The sequence below is a fragment of the Eublepharis macularius genome, chromosome 14, assembly GCF_028583425.1.
Source record: "Eublepharis macularius isolate TG4126 chromosome 14, MPM_Emac_v1.0, whole genome shotgun sequence".
NCBI lineage: Eukaryota > Metazoa > Chordata > Lepidosauria > Squamata > Eublepharidae > Eublepharis > Eublepharis macularius.
This window is the reverse complement of record NC_072803.1, coordinates 61,245,391-61,272,625: the sequence shown is the minus strand read 5'-3', so window position 1 is coordinate 61,272,625 and position 27,235 is coordinate 61,245,391. Positions and strand designations below refer to the sequence as shown.

Below are 27,235 nucleotides of genomic sequence, written 5' to 3'. Positions count from 1 at the left end.
ACCTAGGGATCGGGGCCAGCGAGTCCCCCGCAGCCCAAGCCAGCAGGCACTTCCGGTATGACAGGGACACCGGTTTGGCCGCGAGTGTCTATGGGGCGTGGAGTGGCGTAGCTCTAGCCCTTGGCATCTCTATGATCCAACCCGTTCGCCTGGACGCCAGAAGCGGGCGATGCAGTTCCGCTCAAGACCGGAAGTGCCTGTCAGGACTTGCGGGGCTGCGGCCGGTCTTTTCAGATATGTTCACGTCATCTCACGTCGCCCGTTCCTAACCGACACTTTCTGTCTCAAACCGTCATGGAACCGTTCTGATTATTTTATATGCTCACGACCGAAAAGCCTAGGCCTAGAGGGACGACCCTCAGGGCGGACGTTCAGTCCCTCCGCTTCCCGTCTCCTCTATGATGCTGCATCAGGCGCGTCCCTTGTCATCCTGTCCACGTCGCCCTTTGGCCCGGAAGTAGGTGGGGCCGAGGGGAGCGATGTTGATGCTGGAAAGAAGATGGCGGCGTGTGGAGGCGATGGCCGCGGTTCCGGTTTTCTGTCGTCCCGCAGGGCGCTGGTCCTGCTGGCGGTGCTTCTCTGGGGCGGCGCTGCCTGGGCCCGCGTACACCACCTTGTCCTCAAGGTAACCGCGGGAGAAGAAGCGAGCGGGGCAGGGCGTGTGTCTCGGAGGGAAGGGGCGAGGCTGGCGGTGGGCGGGGAGGGCCTTCCCTTGTTGCCCCCCCCCCCCCGCGACCCTGAAAAGGCGCTGCAGTTCAGTGGCGGGGCATCGCCTTCGCGTGTAATTTCAGCGGGTAGTCGTGTTGGTCTCCATGGAACAGCAGAATTTGAGTCTGGTGGAACATCAGAGTTCAACCAGATGTTTCGGCTATGAGATTTCGAGGGGTCAAAACTCTTTTTCAGATGCGTGTAGGAATGGAGATCCGTGAGACTTTATATCCCAAGGAAGAGGTGGATGGTTCCGTTTCTGAAGAACACAGCTTTGACAATCAAAAGCTTGTAGCGTGAAAATCTTGCTGGTCTCACTGGTGTGCAGGTCTCCGTTTTGTGCAGGAAGCCTCGGCTCGCTCACTGCCATCTCCCTTGAAAGACTGCAGGGAGCAGATGTTGTGGAAGAAGGCATCATTTTCTTTTGCCTGAGGCCCTGGATAGCTACTGCCAGTCATAGGAGGCAACCTAGCCATAACTGTATTCCTCTTTCTGTGCAGAATGTTCTAGGTCCAGTCCCGGGCTTCTGTTTTTAAGGACTCTCGGGGAAGATCCTTTCCTGAGAGCTAGAGAATACCAAGCAAGATGGGCTAGTGGCCTGACTTGGTACAAGGCAGCTTCATCTGTAAACAAGTGGAATGCTTCTCTGCTCAGTAAAAGGCCATTAGTATTCAGTTGGGACGCTGGCTCAGCAGTAGAGTGCTTGGTTTGCATCGTTTCCTGGCATCTTGCATTAAAGGGATCTTTGATTGTGGCAAAGGCCTTTCTTGGGCTAAGCTTGGAAAGCCACTGCTGGTCAGAGAACTTGACCCTCAGTTCCACAGGATGCACCTCTCCTGAAATAGAGAAGAGAACATTAGTGTGGCTTCCTTACCAGCAGACTGTAGGCCCAGGCCAGGAGACAACTTTTCTCAGTAGGACTGCAGGCTTTACTTGATGGCTCAGAGGGATTCGTCAAATTAAGATATGATTAAAGTTTACACTTTGGTTTGTTTAACTGGCAGATCTGACAACAAACAGATGCTGGGCCTGGAGGGAAGATCATTGTAAGACAGCTTAGTTTTCTCAGGGCCTAAAACAAGAAAAAGAGACAGAGGTGGCCTGTGCCCTACATCTTGCCTTGCTGCAATGTGCTGGACGGCATGGTTCGTGCTGGAGTGGACTAGCATTGGGGAGAGTTCAAATCCCTGCTCTGTCATGGAGCTCAGTGCTCTCGGGCCAGTCGCTCTTTTCAGCCGGATCTATCTCACAGAATTGTACAGATAAAATGAGGAGTGGGGTGAGCCGTGGGCTCCAGGGAAGAAGGACGAGAGAATACTAGGACTTTGGCACTATGCACAATCTAACCTGGCAGTCCGTGCGTTTAGAAGGGCATAACTGTGTTTAGGATTGCAGTGTAAGTCAATCATAGGCTGACTGACAGCTGTCACAAGGTGGGTTTCATTGTGTTTCTGCCAGCTTCTGCTTTTTTTCTCTTTTTCTGACTTTTCTTCTTTTGTCTACCATCCAGTAAGTCTATGGCTTAAGGTGAGGTTTGAAAGGGGGGGGGGAGTTGCTCATACTCTTAAGTAACAACTTGAATTCTGTACGTGCTTACTTTAAATAAGTTATTGATTCTGAAGTTAGAGGGGCCTAGAATTGCAAGCCTCAGCATGCTGACAGTTTGCTGCCCATCGAAACAGGTAGCACTCCATTGATATTGGCACAAATAGGTGTTAAATCCTGGAACGTTGGCAGTACTAAGGAGTGTTAAGCTTGTTTGTGATTGAAGACCAACAGGCTTCAGTAGACAGACACTTTGGGTCCCTGTTGGGGAGAAAAGTGGAATATAAATTGAATAAATAAAAACTAATCAAGATGGGTAGCCATGTTTGTCTGTCTGTAGCAGTAGAAAAGAGCAAGAGACCAGTAGTACCTATAAGACTAACAAAATTTGTGGTAGGGTATGAGCTTTTGTGAGTCACAGCTCGCTTCAGATTCTGTAGGTGCTACTGGACTCTTGCTCTTTTCTACTGCTACAGACAGACTAACATGGCTACGTGTCTTGATCTCTCTCCATGTTGCTTAGTGTGATGAAAAAGAAAAATATTAGACTGGTTTTTTGCTTTGGAAAAAAAATTGTGATACCAATTAAACCTTTTTTAGGCAACAGGTACTTAGTTTAGGCTTTAGCAGCCAAGAAAATCCAGGCTAGAGTTGTTTCCAGAGACAGCAATGGTTTTATCTGACTGGTATTTTCTGCCTAGATCATTTTAATCTTTTAATATTTGTACATATGTTTACATGTTAGTGTTTTATGTATTTTATTTGTATGGGTTGTAATGGCCTTTGGCCACAAACAATAAACTTACCTATTACCTACTTAGTTTAGGCAGTCGCCAGCATTCTTTCACACCTGAAATTTTCCTATTTTTGTGTGGTTTATAGAATTTACATTTAATAAATAATAAATGAACCTGCTGTTGGACAGTTACCCTGAGTTACCTCCATTCTGCTACGATGGGCATTTGGCAGGCCCTGACAGAGTCTGCAGGGTGAATTGGACCCACCGGGGCAATTTGTAATTTATTTTTGTCCAGAACTCTCACAATGCCTGGTTGGCCTGGGGGAAGACCGTCTCAGTGTAAATTTTCAGCAGCAGCAGAGAGAAGCATGCTTGTAAGTGAAACTGCTACAAGACACTTAACGATAAGGGAACGGTTTGCTTACTCCAACTAGCTGTTGTTTTTTCTCCTGTTGACATGGGCTGGTTAGGATGCACAGGTCCAACTGGGGAAATGTCTAACTTTTTTATACTTGCCCAGAGAAGGGACAAAATTATTTTTTGGAAAACTGAAGTAGTTTACTCCCAGTGTGTGTGTGTGTGTTTAGATCCTAAATGGAAAACTTTTTAAAAGACAAAGGCCAAGGCTTGGGTTGCGAAACAGACATTTAATTTAAACTTGCAACCCAAGATTCCGTTAAGATATTTGCTGCATAGATGCATCTTTGGTTGAAGGGTGCGAAGGGGAGTAGCTGCCGCTGGTGTACTTCTGCGGAAGGTGGTCTCTTGGGAGATGCAGCAACCCGTTTAAGGGCGGAGAGAAACCAGCCTTGCTAAAATCACCTTGGCTGCTGTTAAAGCTGTTAAGTGGCATAGAAGCCCAGTCTTAACCTGCATCTGGTAATCTGTCCCCCCCCCCCACACACACACACCCATAAAGAAAAACTGTTCATTCTTAACAGCTTTCTCGCAGCATATTTCAATTACCGCTCAATATTTTCAGGAAACGTGAAGATGTCTATTTTCTATTGTATTTATAATAGATGCTGGCCAATTTAAGAGTTCTCCAAGTGGCTTTTTAAAAATGTAAGCTAGGTTGCAGGTCCCTTGCTCAGCTGAACCTAAGCACGACAGAGATGTCTAGCTGCTTCCTGCCCTCCCTTTGGTCTCATTGATGGCCGCTGCAGGGAAAAGTCTGGAGACCAGACACTGTGGAGGAATGGCTGGCTGCCGCCCTCCTCCTGCCCTCATTCTTCTGATAGAAGGAGCTGCCTTGGATAGACTCAGACCAAGTGTTCTGCCTAGCCCAGTTCTGCCTCTAGTGGCCCAGTGCAAGCTTCGTGGCCTCAAAGGTATTTTAGGAGTTTGGGGAAGGGTCCAGCCTAGGCCACGTGCGTCCCTTCCCTGCAGTGAATTTCTCTTCTCACCCTTCCCCACTTTCAGCAGCCTTTTCTACTCTCAGAGCCAAACTGCACGAGACGCCAGACATGTTCATGAAATGTTGTGTCCCACAAGATTCCCTGGAATGTGCAGTCTTACAAAGACCATCCGCTTGATGCGATTCTCCGCAGAGGGAAGAGCAATAGGAGGGATTCTGTCTCTGTTTCAAAAAGCCTCGGCTCAGGTTTTCCTCCGGGAGCTCGGGGGTGGGTGGGGGGAGGGATGTAACGGGGCAGGAAATCCAGAGCAGATTTTTGCACGAGAGATAGAAACCCCCCCACTCTTCTCCCCAGCAGAGAATCGCGTTGTAGATTCTCTCTCTCACAAACTGCTGCCCTTGATTTCCTGCCTGCTGTTACGGCCCAAGCCACCGGAGCCAGACACTCCGCCCGAGCTTCCGGAGGAAAACCTGAGCCGAGGATTTTGAAAGATAGAAAATCTCTCCCATCATTCTTCCCCTGGCGGAGAATCACATTGAGTGGCTGTTCTTGGTAAGACTACACGACCCAGGGAACCTTGCAGGACCTGACATGTGCTCAGGTATCTCATGTAGTTTCCCTCTCAGTCCCCTGTTATATCTTTGATCTCAACTAGTACAATAGGTATCCAAGAACCTGTGGTTGTAAGTACTTGGAGGTTCACACTTAGTTGCCCTCACCTATGAAGCATGTGCATAGTGCGCCTCAATTGGGTGCGATAGTAAAGCCAGGCAAGTGCTTGTGGAGGGGGGTGGGTCACATCTGATAAAATACCTTGGTGCTGTGCATCTTGAGCAAATCAGCAATTCCAGCTTCTCCCTTTAGTCAGGCAGGTACTTGCCCTCATCTTGGCTTACAGTGTTGCCGTTAGAACAGTGGTGGATTTGTCCTTTCGGATTAATGTCATTACAGCACAGTGTCATCGTAAGACGTTGGACTGACATGAGCATAATGTAGGTTGTCTCTAGCTAAGAGATTGGGGCAGGCTGTGAAGGCACGTGTTCCCTCCCCTTGTACAGTTCCTCTCTACCCCTCCTCCGTGGTCTTAGCCTTGGTGAAGGGATAAGTCTGCCCTAAACCTTTCAACAAAGTTAATGCTAACCGTGTTTTCTCTAACCTGGATTTGCTGACCACTTGAAAGCCCTAGTTTTAAACCTTACTTCAGAGCCAATCCAAGTATTAACTATAGTTGTAGGGGGTAGCCAAAGTAGTCTTTCAAGCAAAACACATAGAAGCCTAGTGGTGCCTTACAGACTAACAGTTTATTCCAGCCTAAGTCAAAGTAGCCTGGAAGACAGCCTCCTATCTGGGCCCATCCACCTGGCTTCACGCCATGGTAATATCGAGATTTGACTACTGTAAAGCGCTTTACTTAGATCTCCCTTCAAAGTCAACACAAATCTGGTGCAGGACACTGCAGCTCGTTTATTATCAAGAGCTAGGCGGAGCACGCATGACTCCCATTCTGCAGTCACACCATCGGCTACCCAATTATCAGGCTCAATTCAAGGTTTTGGTTGTCACGTACAAAACCTCTGTAGCCTTGGTCCCTCATACCTGCAGGACCGTCTCTCTCTCCCTACACGCTGCCACGGCAGCTTCGCTCATCTGAACAGCAGATACCATCCTGTGGTTGGGCTAAATCAACAGCTGCCCATATATGCACATTCTTTGCAATGCTGCAAGAAATGGCTCAGAGGGATGCTTTGATAACAGGACAAGGACAGTAGACAGCAATACTGGATACTGTCTGTTGATGTGCTCCTACCGACTAGTTTCCACATCATTAACTATGTCATGTTTAATTATGCTTTGTTTCGGCAGTGCTTGTTTTCAAATTTCTGCAAACCATACCCTATTGTATAGTTCATTCAGTTTCATAGCTGTTGATCATATTGATTTGCATTGCGCAGTCCACCTTGAGTCTCAGTGAAAAAGGTGAACGATAAATCATTACATAGGAAGAGGGGATAAGGGGGCAGTAGAGGGAGTAGGGGGAAAGTAAACGTAGTAGTAGTAGTAGTAGTAGTAGTAGTAGTAGTAGTAGTAGTCAGAGCTTACTGTATCAGATGCCTGACGTGTACATCTATAGCAGATATATTTAAAGTTCCAAGCAAGGGAAAGATGGAAATGGAAATGTTCGAAAGAGGCCAGTTTTGAAACAGCAATTGCAGAGAATTCCATCAGTTCAGAGTGGATGAGGGCTACTCCCAACTGTTGATAGATGTGCAGAGTAGAATTAACATAAAGTCATATCTAATCAAGAAAGGTAGAGTGAAACCTGAGCAGAGCTCATTAACACCTGTGAACATCTGGTGGGCTGTGCTAAGCTATAGTGAGTGAAGAAAACCCAAGTTGTCGTTCAACCTTGAGGTCAAGTCAAGGTAGTGCTACACCTCCTGATGAATTCTAGAGCAGTAGGTTTGTGCTGAGTTCTCCCTATGATGTTGCGGAACAGCAGTAACCGTTAACATGGTTAAAGTAGGGGCTGGTATCCTCAAGCTGTGGTTTTAGCAGGGAGTAATATCAAGGTCCCTTTAAAGTTGCCCAAGCTAATCCAGTCTCAGGGTCAGCCCTGGTTAGTACTTGAATGGGAGACTACTAAGAAAATCCAGGGTCACTACACAGAGATAGGCAATGTCAAGTCTCTGACTCTTGCCTTGAAAACCCCATAAATCAGCTGTGATTTCATGGGGGAAAACCCCTCTAGGTCATCTTTAATTGCATAAGAATCCATTAATTGTTCTTCTGGAGACAGTTTTCTTCCTTCCCTGGGCTTCCTTTAGCCACTGTTCCTGAAGGACAGAGAGGGTTGCCATTTATTTTAACAGGGTAAATCCTGGTGGACCACTGTCCTAAGCCCACCAACCCCTACAGTGGAACCAGTGAAGAGGAATATGGATGCTTATGGTACAGAGTGAATCTGAGAGTTGCTATTCCTATGTCCCTCCTTGCCCAGGCCAATGAAGTCATAGCAGCACCTATATTCCCCCTCACCACCCCACTGCACACTGGCCGGCAACAGGAGCTCGGGCACAGTGATGTCTAGCTTCGCTCTGTGCTGGCGCAGCACTGCTGGTGAGGAAGAGCATGGGCACAGCAGTACCTGGCTTCATCCTGTGACAGCAAAGAGTAGTGTGTCTGGCAGTGCCAGCCTTTCTTGCTAGCTCAGGCAGAGTGTGGCCAGCAAAGAAGAGTGTATTGGTGCCTCCTCTCTCTCCATCTGACTCTGTAGGAGGGAGCATTATGGTAGGAGTGGGCATGGCCCTTTTCCACGGACATTTTGCCCTCCCAGTCTGTCCCTGTTGCAGAGATTTCTTCCGGGCCAGATTAACTCTGGAGATTTTGTTCAAAGATTTCTTGCAAAGGTCGCAAAGGTTCTCCTATAACCAAAGGTGATACACTCTTCTTCTTGGTTGAGTGTTCCAGAATTCTCTGGATCTACGTAGGCAGAAATAGTGCACTACCAGATCCCTGCTTTTTTCCTACGGTTATTAGGTAGGGGTCTGCAACATGATGCCTGTGGGTGCTGTGGCACCCACCAGAAGCAATCCTGGCACCTGCCAGATAGTTTTAGAAAGTGGCCGGGATCAAGTGCGGCTTTTGTCCATCACGGCTTCTGACCGGCCATTACAGTTTTGATTGGCTGTGCAGATTTTTAAAAATGTTGCTGTGCTAGCAGCTGCCACCATAGCACAACAATCTTCACTGTACGACTGAAGGTAAAGTTGCAGCAGCTATTTTGTGACTGACCCATTTCCTGTGCTGGCCGTTTTGTGATTGTGCCCACCACACTGAGTCAGAATTCCACAGGTGCCCACAGTGTCAAAAAGATTGGGGATCCCTGTGTTAGAGTTTTGAACCAGGACTAGATCTCCATCCCATCATAAAGCTTTCTGTGTGACCTTGAGAGGTTGTTTTGAGAATGGAATGGGGAAGGGAGGACAATAGAGTTGCCAGGTCCCCTTACCCTCCTGGGTGGAGGGAGGAACCCGGTACTCTACATCTTGAAAACCTTTGTGCTTGTGCAAGGCATGCTCGTGCTTCTGATGCTGACACAATAACACTACTTCTGGCAGTGGTGCCATTGTGCTGGCTGTGGGAATTGGCCCCCTGCGATGTGCAGGAACATACCTGCTGCCAACGTGATGATGTTACTCCTGGAAGTGATGTTGCACCCCACTGGGAGTGTGCTTGCTGTGGGCTTGCCCAGGAGGTATTTTGCCTCCTGGGCCCATTCCCTGTGCCTTTTCTCCCCGCTGGCCAGGTGAGTGGTGGCGTGGACGGAGGCTGGGAGGGCGGAATCCCCTGCCCACACCAGAAAACTGGCAGCCCTAGAGGACAATGTACAGTGCCCTGAGTTCCTTAGAGGAAGAGTGGTATTAAAATCTGCTGGATGCCTTTCTTTTGTCCCTTGATTAGCTACAGCTTTCGGCAGAGCAGAACTCTTTGCAAGGACTTGGCACGTCATTTTTCTCATCTTTCTCAAGAATGGGAGAAGCCACCTGGGAAGGAAAGCTCATGTTTCTTCAATTGCTGTTAAGGGGCAAGGTGGGTTGCATATGATAGTGAGCTTGGGAACCCAGTGAAAGCCTAGCTAAGATCTGCTGATGCATCTGGCAAAACCAATTGTCATGACCATTTCTGTTCCAGTCTAGCAGATGGTTCCCCCTTAGGAGGCTTTTTCAAGACTCACCTCAGTTGGGCAGGGTTCCTTTCATCCTTCAGGTATACTTGTGGGAATGTGTGTGAGTGATTTTTAAAATGTGCCAGTGGGATAGAGTCACAGATAACTAGAGCATGAGTAGTTATGCCTCCAGAACGTACTGGGTGCACCGTGCGGTTTGTAAAGTCAGGAACTAACTGCAGCTGATGATGGAATCACACATTGCTGACTCACATGCACTTGTAGTTCCTTTCCTTTGTAATCTCACCCCAAGGAATTGCGTATGACGGGAGGTGGCTCAAGCAGCATATATGCTATTCCACATTGCTGCTGGCTTTTGTCATGTGGTGTGTGATGCAATGATTTATTTCACCTTGTCTGCTATAATTTAAAAGTAACGAGGGTGTTGTAAGAGTGTGAAAAAGTACAAAGTATGCTAGAAAAACAGGATTGAGTTTGGATACGTCAAAGCAAACTGCATGTGAAATGGTATTCTCGCCTCAAAGGATGTGCATCTTCATTTATAGGCATGTGTTTTAAAAAATAAGGTGTGTTATTCTTTTTTCTTTTCTTTTTTTGGTTATTCTTTTTTTCACTAGCCCTGTTGAAATACTTAGTTTTTGGAAGAGGCTGAAACCTGAAGAACGACAACTTCAACAACTCCTATCAACCACATTTTTAAAAATTCTTCAGTCTCTCCAAAAGTCATAATAGAGGCAGTAATTGTGTTATGGACCAGAAAGCAGGACTGTCCTTGAATGGGGACTGCTGTTACTTATTTTTCAGACCAAAGGAGGAGCATTAGGAATAGAGTGGCAGATTTGATTTAAATCATGATTTAAAACGCTAGTTAGAAGATTCGATTTAAATCATAGTTTTCTGCATAGGCTTATGTTTGCTGATAGTTATAATCTTAATATTTGCAACCCAGATGGTTTCATTTTTTGAACAATAATTTCTCAGGTTAGCTTTACAGTTAGGTTTCTGATATAACTTTATTTTAATAATTCTTTATTTATAAACTTTTCAACAATCATAATACAAGAATACAATAATAACTTTGTTCCAAAAGTGGGTGCCATATAAATTTATACAATATATAACGTATATACAGATCATAAATAATTAATATAGATAAAAGTCAATATATTTCCTCGGCACTGTAGATTCAAGAGAGGTATATTTTGTAATATGGTTCAAAAAGGGGAGCCATCGCTCCATAAAAATAACTGATAATTGGGATTCTTTGATGAAGCTCTTTGGTCTGTTATTTTGTCAGATATTAAGAGATCCCAGACTTTTAACATCCAGTGTTTAATGGTAGGAATTCTATCACTCTTTCAGTTTTGAGCTATTGTTATCTTGGCTGCAGTTAGCATTAGTGACACTAGATCTATTCTGTGAGTTGATATATTATTATTATTTTATAAATTCAACAGTATTGTTTCAGGGTTACATTGTATTATATTGCCTATTATTGCTAGTGTCTTTGTGATTGTTCTTAGTTCTTTGTGTTTTTGAAGGATCTCTGGTCTTGAAAAACATCTATTTTTTCCTCGTTCATTTCAAGTCCGCCTTTTTGGCGAGCTAGGTTGAAGATTTTATCTTTTGTTCTTGTGTGAAGGAATTGAACGATTATATCTCTTGGATATCTGAATTTGTATTTAGGTGCATGTGAGGAGCCCAAACGATTAGATCTTATTCTCTTTGGTTCCTCCAGATCTAAAACTAATCCTAGCCATGTAGAAATAAACGCTGAGAGCGCTGTGGTTCCTTCCACAGCTTCTTCAATTTCTTTGAATTTTAAATCCAGCGGAGTCGATGCATCTGATGAAGAGAGCTGTGGCTCTCGAAAGCTTATGCTGCAATAAAGTTGGTTAGTCTTAAAGGTGCTGCTGGACTCTTTACTATTTTGAAAAAAAATTTTTTTTTTTTTTAATAAATTTTTTTATTTTTCATAACTACAAAACACTACAGACTATCACAAGGAAAGGGGAGAGGGAAGGGACAAAGGGGGGTGGAAAAAGAAAAGGGGGGGAATGAACTACAAACACTAAACACTACACTTCAATGTTTCCCTTCATACTGTCATAATACAAAAATAGCTCCATAGAATAATGATGGAGTGGTTAATCATACAGAGAATAAACATTTCAAATTCTGATTAAACTTTCCTCCCCCTTCTAGGTCCCGGACGCAATTCTCTCTGTGCAACTGCTGTTGCGATGCTCTCCTCCTCCTCCCCCCCCCTCCGGCTCCTCCTTTTCTTCGTTCTTGGTGCAGCAGAGTTCTGGGTTTTTATTCTCAAAATCCTTTAGTTGATCTTCTGATAATATCTTATAGGCCTGATCTTTATATCTGAACCATATTCCTTCCGGGAATAACCATTTGTACTTTATTCCATGGTCCCTCAGAAGAGCTGCAAACTTTTTATATTTAAAACGCCGTTTCCGGACTAGAAATGGAACGTCCTTCAAAATCTTGACTTTCAAACCCATAAAGTCCAAATCCGCATTGTATGAGTTATATAGGATGGTGTCCCGAATCTTTTTAGATGAAAAATCAATAATGATCTCACGAGGCAACTGTCGCTTTGTTGCATATTTTGAAGAAGCCCGACGGACCTCCAAAATGGCGCTTTTATATTTTGAAAAAAAAAAAAAAATTTAAGTTATTTTGCCTTAGCTTTAAATCAAGTTCTATTATTTTGTCTTGCATATTGTCTTCAGGGGTTTGTAGATTTTTTATTTCATCTTGCAAAGTAATTCCCAATGCCAGTGCGGTATCTCCTGTTTTGGCTGCTTCTTTGAACAAATCTTTTATTTCTTTTAACTGCTGGAATATTGGGTGGATTAATTGAGCAAGATTGTTTATTATTTTTAGTTCTAGACTACTCATAAACTCATTCAAATCTTTTTTTAGTTACTTTTGCATGCTGGTCAGCGCTTTTTGTCTACTCGGCCATCATTTTATGATCGCTCTTCCTCCCATGACCCTGTGCAACATGAGACTCACCGGGAGGGAAGAAAGCTTTCACTGACAGAGATTCTGATGCAAGTCGCTTGTTTTTGCTTCCAGGTGTCTTTCCCGTTGTTTTTTTAGCTTTCTCCCTCTGAGGCGGAGGACATCTTGGGTGATTCCCACCGTCCAATCAGGGAGGCAGGAACTAACTTTCTTCCTCTTCCTGTCTAGCCTGTGGGACCACCCTCTCTCCAGTTCTGTTCCTGCCTCCAGGGAAAGCAGTTCTGCCGCAGACGAGCTCTGCTGCCCTTTTTCTCTCTATCTCTTATTTATCTTTCTTCTTCCTCAAATCATTCTTTACCGTACTCCTTACTCCTTACTTACTTCATTACCTTACTCTCCTCCCATTTCCTCTTCTTTTACTCCTCTTGATGGTCTCTAGGGAGACCTTTTACTCCTCGAGATGGTCTCTAGGGAGTCATCGGACTCTGAGGAAAGCTCCATGGAGGAGAATATGGGCTGTTCCCACAGAGCCGTCCTACCGGCGGCGGGAACAGGCCCAGCCGGCACCAGCATGCCTCTGAGGCTGTATGGGTTCCCCGGCGAGGAAATGGCCTTGGAAGAGACGCAGGCCTCTCTACAGCCCCATCTTCCACAGAGGGAGCTTGTTAAAAGAGCGTGCCTCAGCCAGCCAGCTGAGAACAGCGCCACTTGGCGGAGCTCAGTTTTGGCGGGAAACAACGCGACACGCTTGCCAATCTCCTGGCAGGAGAGACACGGCTGAAACATAATCCAGGCAGTCCCTGGCTGTTCCCATGGAGTCGTTCTGCCGGCCGTGGGAACAGACCTTGTTGGCGCCGACAAGCCCTCGAGGGCGGCCCGGCTCCCCGATGCACAAGCAGCAGAGTCTGAAGACAGGCCAAAAAAAAAAAAAGAGCTCCAGCCAACAAACCCAGGAGGGCCACGTACGTAGGTGTTCCCCCGAGGGTGTTATACCTCCAGAATTCCTGTCAGCAATTAGACTGACTATGAGGGAGGAAATCCTGTCACTTTGCCAGTCAGAAGCACCTTGGCCCTATAAAGATGCCAGGAATCTCCTCAGCCCTGGCACCATGTGAATGTGCCCATGCCAATCTCCTGGCTGGAGATTTTTACAGCAGGCCTTTCCCCTTTGGATTTAGCCCTGCTTTTACAACAGGATCTAGCCCTGCCTTTCCCTGTCAGATGGGTAATGTATAAAGGGCGCAAATTTGCCAGTGTCTTTGAACCTTTTAACTCTTAAGACTAACCAGGAGGGAGGAAATAGTGGTGTGGTATCTGCCTCCTCCTCCTTCCATGAGTAAGGCTGTAGCTCTGTAGAAGAGCTTCTGCTTTTTATGCAAAGGATCCAGGTTTGTTTCCCATTAACTCCAGTTTAAAAGATTAGGTAGATGAGGGGAAAAACCTCTTCCTGAGACCCTGGAAACCTGCTGCCAGTCTGAGGAGATAACACTGACCGATGGTCTTGAGTCAGAATAAGGCAGTTTGTAATGTTTATCAGTCAGGGATCCCCACGGAGCAGGGGGATCGCCCTCAGATAGAGTTCGTAATGACAGGGAGAAGGATGAATTCCTTCAGATGTGGAAGAGGAGAAAGTATCCCTACCAGAACAGTCAACCTAGCTGTCTGAATCTGAGGTCTACCAGTATTTACTACCTAAGACATTCTCAGCCTTAGAGCTGTAGAAATTACCCTTGGGGGAGTAGTCTGGGAATACTAAATCCAACCCAGGGAAATGAGAGTCTGTTCCTAGTGAAGGTTCCTCAGAAAAGGTCCTCCCATTTCCAGAATATTTGGGGAGAACGTTCAAGGCTGAGTGCTCTAAACCATAAACCAATTAATAATCCCCACACTTGGTCCCAAAACAAAACAAACTGTACTCACTACCTTTCTTTGCTATGAGTTGTTGCAGGTACCTGCGATGGAAACTCCAGTGGCTACACTTCAGTCATCTGGGCTCTGGTGAGAAGATGGGTAAGGATCAGTCAGAGACCACTTAGACAAGAGGAGAAAGACCATGCTAACAAGTGCTCACGAGGCCGTGACCATGGCTATTAAGGCTACAGCTATTGTCTCAATTGCCTCAAGAGTGTCAGGAGTATGGATCTGGAAACTGATCCAACTCCTCCTGTACAACAATAGTTGCTCCCATTGAAGGGGCAAACAGAAATGTAAGGGCCAATACCTTCAAGACAGACGTCATCCTGGATACATTTACCTTTTTCTTCCAGGATTATGGTCTTGACAGCAGTAACAAGCCAGCACGCTTGACTAAGAGCATGGCCAGCAGATTCACACTCTAAAAATATCGTCCTGGCATACCCCTTTCAGAGAGGCAAGCGATTTGGGGATGCCCTGGGAAAGATCTAGATTGAGACCTAGGACAGAAGAATGTGTTGCCAAAAACACTCAAACCATCTGAGAGGCGATCCATTGGCCCTTAGCCTTTTATTCACAACACACACTACTAAGGTCCAGACAAGATTCCAAATGGCCATCCTGGGGTTAATCTAGGCAGCCCTTTATTAAGGGGGATCTTTTCAAGACCCCACTTGTAGTATAGTGGTTAAGTAACTGAACAGTGATGCAGCACTCTGCAGGTTCAAATCTCGCTACTGCCATGAACTTGCCACATGGCCTTGGATAAACCAGTCCTCTCAGTCCCAGCTCTCCAGCTGTATTGTGGGGATAATGCTTACCTTTTCCTAAGATCAAACAGACAGTTCTCCACATGTGGAAAGAGATCCAACCTTAATACCCAGATCTCTTAAGACAGGACTTGCTAGCTGTCCCTGTGAGAGGCCAACTACTCTTTATCATCAAGCCTAGGTTGACAAGCAGGCAGGCCTTACAAATAGTCTCACAAGGCTATTCCATACAATTTGAAAGCTGCCCACCAGAAAGAGGTCTACTCAATCTTCTTCTCAGTCCCTAAAAATAATAGGGACTGGAGGGTGTTATTAGACTTCAAGTTTTTTGAACAAGTTTATCAAATTGTATCACTTCTAAATGGAGACTCTGGACTCAGTTGCAGTGACCAATCAATCAGAAGAACACATGACATCTACAGAGCTCACAGAAACATACCTCCATGTGCCATTTCTGACAGCCCATCAACAATACCTAAGATTTTATGTTTTTTTAAAAAAAAATAATGATCAACCCCATCATACGTTTCAGAGACGGGGTACTCATGTTCACTTGTACCCAGATGATCTCCTGATCGGTTCAAGAGAAAATCTCACCACAACACTCAATTCACCATTCAGTTCCTACAATCCTGAACACCTGGGTTAGATCACAGTCACCAAAAGGGTTTTTTCTATCCCTCACCAAAGAAAAGGTCATGAAGACCAAACTGCTGATTGAGACTGTCATCAGAGTGCAAAATCACTTCTCACAACACTACTGAAACTGATGGGTTTGCTAGTGGCCACCTACAATGCAATACCTTTGGGGTCGTCTATAGGCAAGACCACTTCAGACCTTTCTTAGATCTCATTAACAACAGATCATGGAGAAGACAGATCTTCCCATTCAGATACCACTTCAGATCAACCCCTCAAGAACAACACATTTACAGGTGTAAGAATCAGGTTAGGCTTGTCTTCCTATCAATGACTTAGAAAGGTGAGCAATTTGTCTGGCCCTGTTCCAGATCTGTATGGACAAGGTTGCAGACAAAACATATATAAACAAGCAGGGGGGATTCAAGACCTCGAGGCGACACAAGGTGGCAGCAAGGATACTTACCTGGGAGGATGGTCACCTAGCTTCGATCAGAACTGTACACATCAAAGGCATATCCACTGCCCAGGCAGACTGGCTGAGGGGACAAGAGGGGAATAGTCCCTTAAGAAATTTCTCATAACATTGCACTTCATAACACTTCATGGACCTGTGTGTCCCCCAACACAGCCATCAACTACCGTGGTACATGACAAGATTTGTTCTACCCACAAGCAGATGTCCTGGCATTGCAGTGGCCATTAGGCCTCCTCTATGTATTACTACCCTTACCAGTAACAGACCATGCCTTTCCACCCTCCAACAGATGGTGATATTTCCACCTCTCATCCTACTGACCTCTCCGGTCAAGTTACAGCAGGGACCAATTTGGCCTTTTCATTTAGACTTACTCTGCTTAACAGTGTGGAAATAGAAAGGAACACCTTCCTAAGATGGGGATATTCCCGAGAGGTGGCCAACACTCTCCTAGCATTCAGAAAACAGTTTATGCTCAGAATTTACAACTCTGAGTTTATGCTCAGTTTATGCTCAGAATGTACAACTCTGAGTGGAAAGCCCTCACTCAGTAGACATTTTACACAGCCCTGACCAAACATCCATTTGAACCGGTCAAGGATATTCCCCTGAGAAGGCTGAGAATGAAGACTAACTTCCTTATTATGTTCGCATCTGCCAGAAGATTTAGTCAGACCTGAATTCTATCTTTCCCAATGGTAAGGTGATGCCTCATACTGTCTTCCAAAAGCATGCTCCAAACTGCTTAGTTTGCAAAAGGTTACCATATTTCTACCTGTACCCTAAATAGACTAGGGAGAGGCTCTGACACAACCTAGATGTCAGAAGGAGGCTCAAGGCCTATCTGCTCCGAATAGTGCAAATCAGAAAGTCAGTCTTAATGTTCTTAAATATATCTCCCCTCAATTTGGGGAAGAAACTGTCTTCAGCAGTGGTAGGTGCCAATAGCAAAACATACACTATCAAAACTCCTAAAAACTCTCTTCGTAGAGGTTCCTTGTGGAATACCAGCTCACTCTTTGAGGGATGCTACTACTAGTGCAGCATTACACAGTCTATATGATTCAGCGGACACTGACTGTAGTAGAAAAGTACTGCAGTGCATGATCGTGGACGAAGACCACATCCCACCCAGAAACTGGAAACTGCTTTGGGAGCACCCAAGATGTCCTCCGCCTCAGGGGGAGAACGGACCTTTGGACACTTACCGTGAAGGGTCCTTCTCCTCTGAGGAAAGGAGGACATCTTGCCCTCCCCCGGTCTCCGTCCTTCTCTACCCCGCTGCCTCATTCGTCTACCTCCTCCGGGTTATGCTTTATTTACAGTGCATGTTAATGCAACAGGTGTTTTTTCTCTCAGTACTGACAGTTGCTGAATGATAAATTGAATGTTACTGCTTTGTGGAGTCACCTGAACTGAAGAGAGGGTGGTCCCACAGGCTAGAGAGGAAGAGGAAGAAAGTTAGTTCCTGCCTCCCTGATTGGATGGTGGGAATCACCCAAGATGTCCTCCTTTCCTCAGAGGAGAAGGACCCTTCACGGTAAGTGTCCAAAGGTCCGTTTTCGGTGAACAGACACTTTAAAATCTCAGGAGTAGAAAGGGTTCAGGAGCTTCAGCTCTGAGCATCTGTCATCATTGCACATCACTCCCCCTCCCCATATAACTTTCTAATGATTGGTTATTTACCATTTGAAACCATTATGAAATCATTGTGATGTGAACTATCTTCGGTTTAATTGGTTAATCATTCATATTTGGAAAACTTTTCTGCTAAACTTTATTGAAAGGAAAAATAATTAACAAAAGCCACTTAAATTGTTTATCTAAAACAATAACGTTATCTAGCATATGTATTCTTGTATTTGCTTAAACATCATGTTTGTTAATTAATGTGGCTAAACAAAAATATTCCCAAACTGGATCTCTTTTACAGCCTGCTGCAATTATAAGTTTTCTCTTCAAGGGAGAGACTCCTACTATATAAAAGGCAAGTCATATTGGCAACGACTCAGTTTTTATCCTCGTACAGACACATTGCCGCCAACTCTGGCCTTGAGGCCACTGTGAAGTGCCTGCTTGCTGCCAGGAGGGGGCCTGCCGAATCGACGGTGTAAGCACGCCTCCTCTCAGCGCCCTCCCGGTCTGGCATCCAGGCCACCACAAAGCGCCCACTTGACGCCGGGTGGGACCCCCTGAGTCAGTTTTCTAGAGCCCATTGTATTTTTTCACATAATGGGTGTTGTTGCTTGTACTACAGGGTACAGTCACAAAGATCTCAAGACTTCTATATAGAAGAACATGACAAGATTTGGATGGCATGGTTTATTTGTGGTACAATGAAGCCAAAGTTAATAGAGATTTTAATAACTTATATTAGGCATGCTTTGCTGAGAATTTGAAACAAACAAACGTAAAATTTGTTTTGCTATCGCCATAGAAGAACATTTTAGAAAGGAGATGGGAAACCCTTCTAGTTGTTTAACATATCAGGACATGTTAGTATTTTCACAGGATGATGTTAGAATAAAATCAAGAGAGGACTTAATAACAGACAGATGTACTTGTCAATAGTTACTTATATGCAAATGATAGAAAGGTTTAAAGCAAACAAAAGGCAGTATGATTTTGATCAAGTTAAGACTGAATTTGAGACAGAATTATGTACAAATAATGAACATGTTATTGCCAAAATATATAAACTTCTGTTGAAATTTGAGACAGAAGAAGAGCAAGTCAAAGAATGTATGATTAACTGCGCAATCCTATGGCCGGCCCCAACGCCGGTGCAGCTGCACACGCGGTGTGGCGGCGGCGCCAGGACGGATCCTGTGCCAGCAAAGTGTGGCCACAGCGGCGCCAGCAGCAGCGCAGAGATGCAAATTGGTAGAACCAGAAAGTGTTGTGGGCGGGTCTGATGCACGGCCGCCGCCGGGCGCAGATAAAGGGCGCTGTTCCTGACAACCGGCAGGAGGAGGGGCCAGGACAGGCGCAGCCAATGGGCAGCACGCGATCCCGGCCAGGCCTTAGAGCAGCAGGCAAATTGCGCCCATGCCGGCAGACCACCCTGGCTCGTGCGTTGGGCGGGGCTCGCAGTCGGGAAGGGGAGGGGTGGGCGTGGTCTGAGGAGCCTCTCCCTCGTTTGCCCAATGCAGCGCCAAGTCCGTGGCAGCCGCGTCCAGAGAGGTTGGCATGGGACTGCCAGGCGCCCTGCCATGAGGAATCCAGGGCAGCAGCCAGTCCCGGGAGTAGGGAACAGCCACCAAGTCGCGCCAAAGGGGAGGGTTGGCCTGAGGCCGCCACCAAGAGGCAGACACAGCGGGCCCGCCCCCGTCCCCGTCCCAAGGCAAAGACCACAGACACCCGTTGCACAGAAATCAGTCTTTATTATTATACCATCCCACCTCCCCCAGCAGACTTGAGGAAGGGGAGGCGTGTAGGAGAGGCAGGGTGTCGAGGGCTGGGCAGAGCCCATTTGGAAGGACAGGCAGCCAGGGGCCCATGTGGTTTTCAGGGCGCCTGCCTCTGAGGCGGCCGGGGCGGCCATGGTTGCCCCCCACCCCTGCTAGGCCTCACCCAAAGCAGCAAGTGAGCGGGTGGGTTCAGGTGAATGGGCGGTTTGCACTAATCTGTGGAACAGCCCCCCCCCTCCCCTACCTCCTCCTCACCTGTCAGCGCTCTGTTGGTCATCACCAGGCGGGAGCGCCAGAGTCAGGGCACCTGCAAGGAAACAGGAGAGGCTGCAGTTACTTTGCCAAGTGTCATTCCCTTCTGTCTCGGAAGAGTTAATTTGTTTGTGCTTAGTTAGAAGCAACGAGCTTGCATGAGTCCAGTTAGATGTTGAGTCAGGGAGTTAGGCAGACATTTGCACTTCTTCCCTTTTACGGGAAGTTCCTCCACTTTTTCGCAAAGTCCCCCGAGTGCATTCTGTGCCTTCCACCGTGAATGCCCTCACCCCCCTTCGGTGTTGAAAGGGGCAATGCCACGCAGCACACGGACAGAGGGGCAGAGCCTCCGGCCAAGTGCACACTTACCTGGGGTTTGGGCGGCGCTGGCCGGATGTTTTGTAGGGCGCGTTCGCAGATGATTGGGTGCAGAGAGGGGGGCTCGTCCATGCCGGGTGCGCATGCTGATTGGTCCCCGGGATGGTTCTCATCCTATGTTCCTTTGGGCCATGGGGGCGGGGCGGGGCGCTCAGAGAGAGGGTCAGTTTTTTGCCGTTCCATGGGCGCCTATGGGCTACGCCTTCTTTTTCCGTGGCGCAGCTTTTTTCCGCCACTGTGGGCGTTCCCGCTTCTGGAGGGGCTTAGGGAGCGGACTAACTCCGGCCCCACCCTCCCCCCACGCCCCCCCCCCACGCCGGCGCAGGGCTCTACGCCACTCCTCCGCCGCCGCCCGGGCGCCTGAGGCTTGCGCCAGTGCCAGCCCGCCGGCGGGCCAGCGCCGCGTCCCAGCGCGAGCGGAGGGCGACATACGCGGGCGTAAAGCCCAGATACGCCGTCGCAAGCCTTAGTTCGGTTCCTATTCACTTTCCCCGCCCCTCTTAGGATTGGGCTGCCAATGAGCTCAAATTTTTTTTTACGATATATTAATGGGACAGTGGGGAAAGTGTGGTTAAAAGAGTTACCATTTACATTAAGTTCCAGTCTGAAGGAGAATCTCTATCAGATGATGTATCGATGGTATGTGACTCCTGACAAATTGGTTAGAATATTGTAAAGGTGTCTTGAATTTATGCTGTAAATGTGCTCAACACAAAGGATAGTTTTTTTTCACATGAGATGGACTTGTAAGAAGTTCATCTGAAGCCAGAGACTTTTTAAATGGAAAATAGTTTCACTACTCCCTTTTTGTATACGATTACAGCAGCAAGACTACTATATGCACAAAAGCGGTAGAGTTCGACACTGCCTACAATGGAGGAATGACTGACAAAGGTGTTGGAATTGGCAGTGATGGCAAAACTTACTGTATTGATTAGGGAAAAAGTCAGCAAGTTCATTTGTTGATGAATGGAAACCCTTCCTAGATTTCTTTCGTGAAATGAATAATGACTTGATGATTTGTGGATTTATGGATTAAGCAATTTGGATGTCAGAAAAAAGAGAGCTTTTCATGATTATTTAGAGTAAATGTAAATTTGAAGATGATTCCAGTATTTGTTGCGGAGAAAATTTAGTTTATATAGTTTTTTATAGTTATATAGTTTTTTAGTTTATATAGTTTTTTCTTCTTTTTTGTTGTTTCTTTATATTATTTCTGGTGTTATTTCTGTATGTTGGTTAGTTGTCTGTGTTTCCTCTATTAGTTTTTTTCTGTAACCATAGTTTTAGGATTGTTCTGGAATTATATAAAGCTCTTAATTTAAAAAAAAAGGAAAACAAGGTTTTATTTTTTAAAAACCTCACGACTTCTGAAATATTCTGCTCAAGAAGTTTCACTTTCATTTGTTCTGCTTTCCCCTCCCTCCTGACATCTCCTCCTTATCCAGATCTACTCCACTCCAAACAGTCTTCTATTCATTGAAGTTCTTGAAGCTTAGAATGTAAGAGGTAATGGGTCTGCATGTATAGATTTTCAGAGTAACAGAAGGACTGAGATCTCTTTCTCAATTAGGCATGTTATCTCTGCAGAGTGCAGACACAAATTCACGGTTTTGATAACTGCAAAATCAAGCATCTATGATGGTATCTTCTAGACAGGAAAATTACCCCAAATAATCTTACAGAAATCTGTGAGAGAGCATGACATTGGAACCCTAATGAATGAATTAATGAAATTCATTTACAGTTTTTTTAAAAAAAGCATTGCATGAATGTTTCTCATACTATATCATTAAAAATTAATCCTTATTTCATGATTAAAAATCTTTGGGCTATAATGTAGCTTAAATACATGGGAATTGGAGCCACCCACAAAATGGCTGCTTTGAGAAGTAGAGCCGTACGCAAAGGAAGCCCCAGGGACGATACATTAATTTATATCCCACATTTCTCCCCAGTTGGGACTCAAAGTGTCTTGGAACATCATTCTCTCCTCCTCCATTTTCTCATAGCAACAACCCTGTCAGGTAGGCCAGTAGGGTTGCCAGCCTCCAAGTGATGGCTGGAGATCTCCCAGAATTACAACTGATCTCCAGGCCATAGAGATCAGTTCCTCTGGACAAAATGGCTGCTTTGGAGGGTGGACTCCATGGTATTATACCCTGCTATGGTCCCTTCTTCTCCAAATCCTGTCCTCTCTGAGCTCCACCCCTCAAGTCTCCAGGAATTTCCCAACCTGGACCTGGCAACCTTAAGTCAGTCTGAGAGTTTGTGAGGGGCTCAAGGCCACCCTATGAGGTTCCATGGCAGAGTGTGGATTCAAGCCCAGGTCTCCCAGGATCCTAGTCCGAGACTCTTAACTTTAAAAAATACGCTAGGGAAGTGGAGTAAGCTGCCACCAAAAAGTTATTTTAATCTGCATAGCCATTCAGACCTCCAGTGGTCAATCAGAAGCCCTGCTGGGCAGGAGTCCCACTTAATGCCACCCACTTTCTAAAAACACTTGGCTGCGGTGTGTTGCATGCTGGAGGCCCCTGCTGTAGCATGTTTAATGATAAAATGTTTTTGAAGAGTTCAGTGTTAAGGAAGTTTAGCTGGTAGTTCTGCCTGTTGTAGCAGTATGAGCGAGCTTCTGTCCAAATAATACACTTCCTTTTCTTTACTATACAGAATTTGTTTTCTACCTTCAATTTTTTCTACTTCTTAGATGGCAACAATTAATGATATGTATGCTGTGGTAGCATAGGATGCAGAAATTTGCATCTCGTATACTTGCAGTTTTTCTTATAGAAAATGAATATATACTAACTTTCTTAACTGTTCCATAATGAACTGGTGGAATGGTTGTTGTGGGAGATGGTTCTGGAAGGGCATGGTACCAGATGGCACTTAGTCTTCCCAGGTGGGCTGATAGAGGGGGTGGGCTCACGGCTTCCCTTTGGTGCACCCAGGTACAAGGGCTGTTATTGGGGACAGTTCTGGGATGGGAGGAGCCCAGTGGCAACATAAGGTTTGTAAAGAAGGCCACTTCCTCTGTTCCAGGATGATGTGCGGCAGAAAGTTCATCTCAACACGTTCGGTTTCTTCAAGGATGGCTCCATGATGGTCAAGGTCCACAACCTCTCAGTTGACAAAAGCTGCCTGGTAGGTACCGTCCTGTTGTACCAAGCCCCACAAGCTGCCATGCAGTATTGGGTGGTAAAGGGGGAGGGCCTGTATATTGGGACTGAACCGTGATTGACCCCAGATGGTATACTTGCTCCCGAGGTAGCAGCTGCAAATAATCTTGAGTGCCACACAGACCTTCAGTGGTTTCCTTAGCTTGCTCCAAGTGCTCTAAGTGGTTTCCTTAGCTTGCATCTTTCCAGTAGTAATTAAGGACTGGAGCATGTGGTATGGATACAGCAAGGACGTGGCAGAAAACCTGGCATCTCCATGTAGTCTTTCTCTAACTCCATTGCGAACCTAGTGGCTGTTGGACATGTGGAAGGGGTGGAATGTGCTGGACTTGCAGTGTGGCACTCAACATTTAGGGTGAGTGCTAAGACGACATATCATGGGGTGAGTTGTCGTCTGTGTCAGATGCTCCAGCCCTTAATTTAATACTGAGCTGCTGCAATACTGTGATGGCATTTGAGCAGTAAAATACGTGTGGGAGCATAGCCTGGGTATCTCTGGAGGTTTAATGTAGAACAAATCGAGAGTTGCTTGCATTTCCCTCCTTGTCCTGCCCCACCACAGTGGAGCCTCTATTTGGCTATTGCCTAATTAAGAATCTAAATCAACTAGGAGCACAGTTTTTCTGAGTAAACTTGTTTATGAAGTCTTGCTATGTTCAAAGAGCTTTAACTTCCAAATCAACATGTGTAGGATTGCAGCTTTAATCCTTTGTTGGTTAATTGGGAGAGGCAAATTCTGCTGGTAATCTGGAAATACCTTTCTATTTTTTGAGAGTATCTATTGAAGGTTCTGTAGGTATTACTCCTGTGAACGATACTAAAGATGTCTTTTCTAAAAACAAGTGGTATCTTTGGCTTGTTAAGTCATAAATTCTGTCACATGTTCTTCAGCATCCTCAAATATGTACTAATGTTGGCAGCGTGCATTTGATCTTAAATGTCAAGTGGTATAATGATCATTCCATTTTTTAAAAAATCTTTAAATCATTGACTGCCTTAATTTTAAATGTTTCATTCTTTGAACAATCCCTTTAGGTGGGATTCACTTTAGACCGGACACGGAATGATGGATTCTCCACTTACCTGGTAAGACCAAAAAAGAGAGGTGTTCTTGCTTGCTGATTAATAATTGGTCATTCTGTATTGTATTCCTTATACTAATAAAGAAGATAACTTCTTTATCGCACCTTCACATTTACGCTTGTTCCTCTGGAAAGTGATGTGCCCACTTATTTAAAACCTTGAAAGTTACAACTTTTTACCTTTATGGGGGTGGGCAGAGAGGCTGTTATAGATGACCAGCTCTGCTTTTGCTGCTTTTAGGATGAAAAATTGGACTATTGCATTCTGAACAGTACATTGCATGATGTTTCTCTCAAAATCCTACTTGTGAACTTCACAGATTTTAGGTAAGAACTTCAGTTAAATGTCTTCCAACTTGTCTCCTCCTTCTCTGATATCCCAGAGATGACTAGCCAGCCGCTGAGCTGTATTGTGCCCACAAAGGGTTGCTTTTAACTGGCCCTGGGAGTATTACGAAATGCTAATTATGAAATGTTAAATTAACAGTAAAAGATCTCGCCTAGCCATTATTTGGAAACAAATCTTTTTCCACGTTGTGCGTGTGCAGAACCTCTTTCTTCAGTATTGCATGTTGTATGAAATGTTTGCTCCACCTGTGCTTGGAAACTGGAAAACCCTTCATTGTAAGTGGCGTCCACCTCCTTACGGAGTTCACAAAGGGAGGTCAGTTTTTTTGCTAAAATACATGTTTGGACCAGTGACTGAAGAACAGAATGGCCTCTGAGAACACTGAAGTTGACCATTCCTGATTTTTTTGATCTACGAGTTTCATACACCAGAAGAAAAGATGTCGAAAGTTTGCATTCTTCTATAATTAGTTTAGCAGTTGGCAGCAGGCCCTTCATTAAAAAACTTGGGACCATTTGCAAGTTTATTGCTATCAAAGGAGGAGTTTTACGCATGAGCCAAATAGAAAATTTAAGCCTGGTTGGAATGTTTTCTAGTCAGTGCACAGCTGAAATGCCTGCTGGTTGCACATCTGCTCATCTTTTTGCAGCCCCCCCCCCCATTCCCCCAAGCAAAGCCTTTAGCTATATTTTTGGGCCCTCTTAACTGAAGTACAGCACAGCAATTGCTTACTAAACATCTGGTTCCAGGTCAAGGGTTTGTCTGCCGAGGAGCTGCTGTCCTGCTGCATCCTATTGGAAGCTGGCTTGGCGCTGGGGGAAGCTGGTCTTATGGCTGGAAGAGGGCCATGTCAGCCGTAGAGTGCATCATGTACTCACAGGGAAGCCTGTTGCTAAATCCATCAATATTATGGATGTGTAGATTGCATTCCTGCTGCTTCCAGGAGCGTTAATAAAGTACTTGCTGATGGCCAGTTTCTCCGGAGACTTGACTTCCTATAAAGGGCACTGAAAAGAATTAACTTTAGAGAAGCTGATAATGCTTACTGATTTAATATCCATTTAAACCTTAGAGGAGCAGTAGAAAACCCCTTAACCCTCTTATTTGTTCATGTTGTCTATTTGACTAAGGCTGCCGTGTTCTGAGAAGCAGGTAACTGATTCCATTCCAACTGGGATTGAAAGGCAACAAATTGCCGTGGAGACTAGCAGGAGTATGTGGTGGGGTGGAGGCAGTGATAGCCAAACCTCAAGCCTTGCCTTGGCCACGGAATTCCTTGATATTTTGCTTCTGCTCATTAGGAATAATAGCAGTGGCCTATCTTACTGGGAAAGTGGGTAGGATTCTTCAGATAATGGATGTGAAGCGCTTTGAGCAATACATAAATCATGCATATAGTGCTGCCTCTTTTTTTTTCCCAGTCACCAAATTGGTAAAACATTGGTAAAAACATTTTTGGGGAGATGGTGGAATGAGGAAGTGGCACAACCCTGGAAAGGTGGCACCTCTCTCTCTCCCTCTCTCTCTCTCTCTCCTCTCTCTCTCCCCCTCTCCCTCCCCCTCCCCCTCCCCCTCCCCCTCTCTCCCTCTCTCCCTCTCCCTCTCCCTCTCTCTCTCTCTCTCTCTCTCTCTCTCTCTCTCTCTCTCTGAAAGATGCAACCTTTCAAAGTAATTAAGTGCATGAGCAACTACACCAAGCAAGCCGGTTTGGTGTGGTGGGTAAGAGCGATGGGACTCTAATCTGGAGAGCCGGGTTTGATTCCCTGCTCCTCCGCTTGAAGCCAGCTGGGTGACCTTGGGTCACTCACAGCTCTCTCGGAGCTCTCTCAGCCCACCCACCTCATGGAGTGATTGTCATGAGGATAATAACACACTTAAACCGCTCTGAGTGGGGGTTCAGTTGTCCTGAAGGGCGGTATATAAATTGGTTGTTGTTGTTGTTATTTTCACCTTCAGTCCACCTCTGGAAGGCTGGTCTGCTGTCTTTTTCTTCCCCTACTTTAAAAAAAACCCAGTGCCTTTGTAAACAAAAACTCTACCTTCTAAACCTCGTGAGCCTGTCATTATCACAGCTGACTCCATGGGGCCGGACCATTGCTCTGTGCAGCTCTACGTCTGGCAGCAGGTCTTCCTTGACTTTTGAGGTCCTTCCGCTGAAATTAACAGGGATTGGAACTGGGACCTTCTGCATGCAAATCGTATGCTTAGGGGTCAGCCTGTGGCCCTTCTGCTTCTTCCCTACCCACATCTTTAGCGTAGCTGTTTTTCACTTCTCTCTCTGTACCTTCCTTTCTAGCCCAGTGGTGGCCTTCCCTCTTTCCTCCGTACCACACCCCACTGGTGCTGCCACTTCCAAGTTTCCTTGTTTTGGGATGTGCCGTTTGTTCTCATAGAGATGACGTAGTGTGCCTCGCTATTGTCTATGCAGTGTGAAAATCAAGCCCAAAGTCGAAACGGCTGAGCTGCCCAAAATCGTCTTTGTCGATGGGACTGCACCGTCAGGGACCACTCCAGTTAAGGGCCTGTTGGCAGAGGAGCCACCACCTCAGAACACTGGTAAGCCTGTGTCCAGATTTAAATTTAAGCCGCCATCAAATGTCCAGCCCTTTTCATATCTGCCACGGGACTCTGCTATTTTACTGCTGGACCTGTGTGTAGATCAGACTGTCTCAGTCACACAGTAGGCCACCCCAAGATGAGGGCTAAAGCCACTGACTGTACTGGCTTTAAAAGTAAACTGTCAGTTCATGGTCTGTGGATTGCCA

At 45.8% G+C, this 27,235-nt stretch overlaps 1 protein-coding gene across 1 annotated transcript in view; it reads left to right on the top strand.

Moving 5' to 3' along the window:
* Nucleotides 1–480: 480 nt before the first annotated feature.
* Nucleotides 481–27,235, top strand: part of GPR107 (G protein-coupled receptor 107) — a 57,278-nt gene continuing 30,523 nt past the window's right edge. The window contains exons 1-5 of the mRNA XM_054997232.1: nt 481–625; nt 22,903–23,004; nt 24,075–24,125; nt 24,363–24,448; nt 26,899–27,026. Of these exons, the coding sequence (XP_054853207.1) occupies nt 500–625; nt 22,903–23,004; nt 24,075–24,125; nt 24,363–24,448; nt 26,899–27,026 (493 nt within the window). The 5' untranslated portion in view covers nt 481–499. The remainder of the gene's footprint in view (nt 626–22,902; nt 23,005–24,074; nt 24,126–24,362; nt 24,449–26,898; nt 27,027–27,235) is intronic.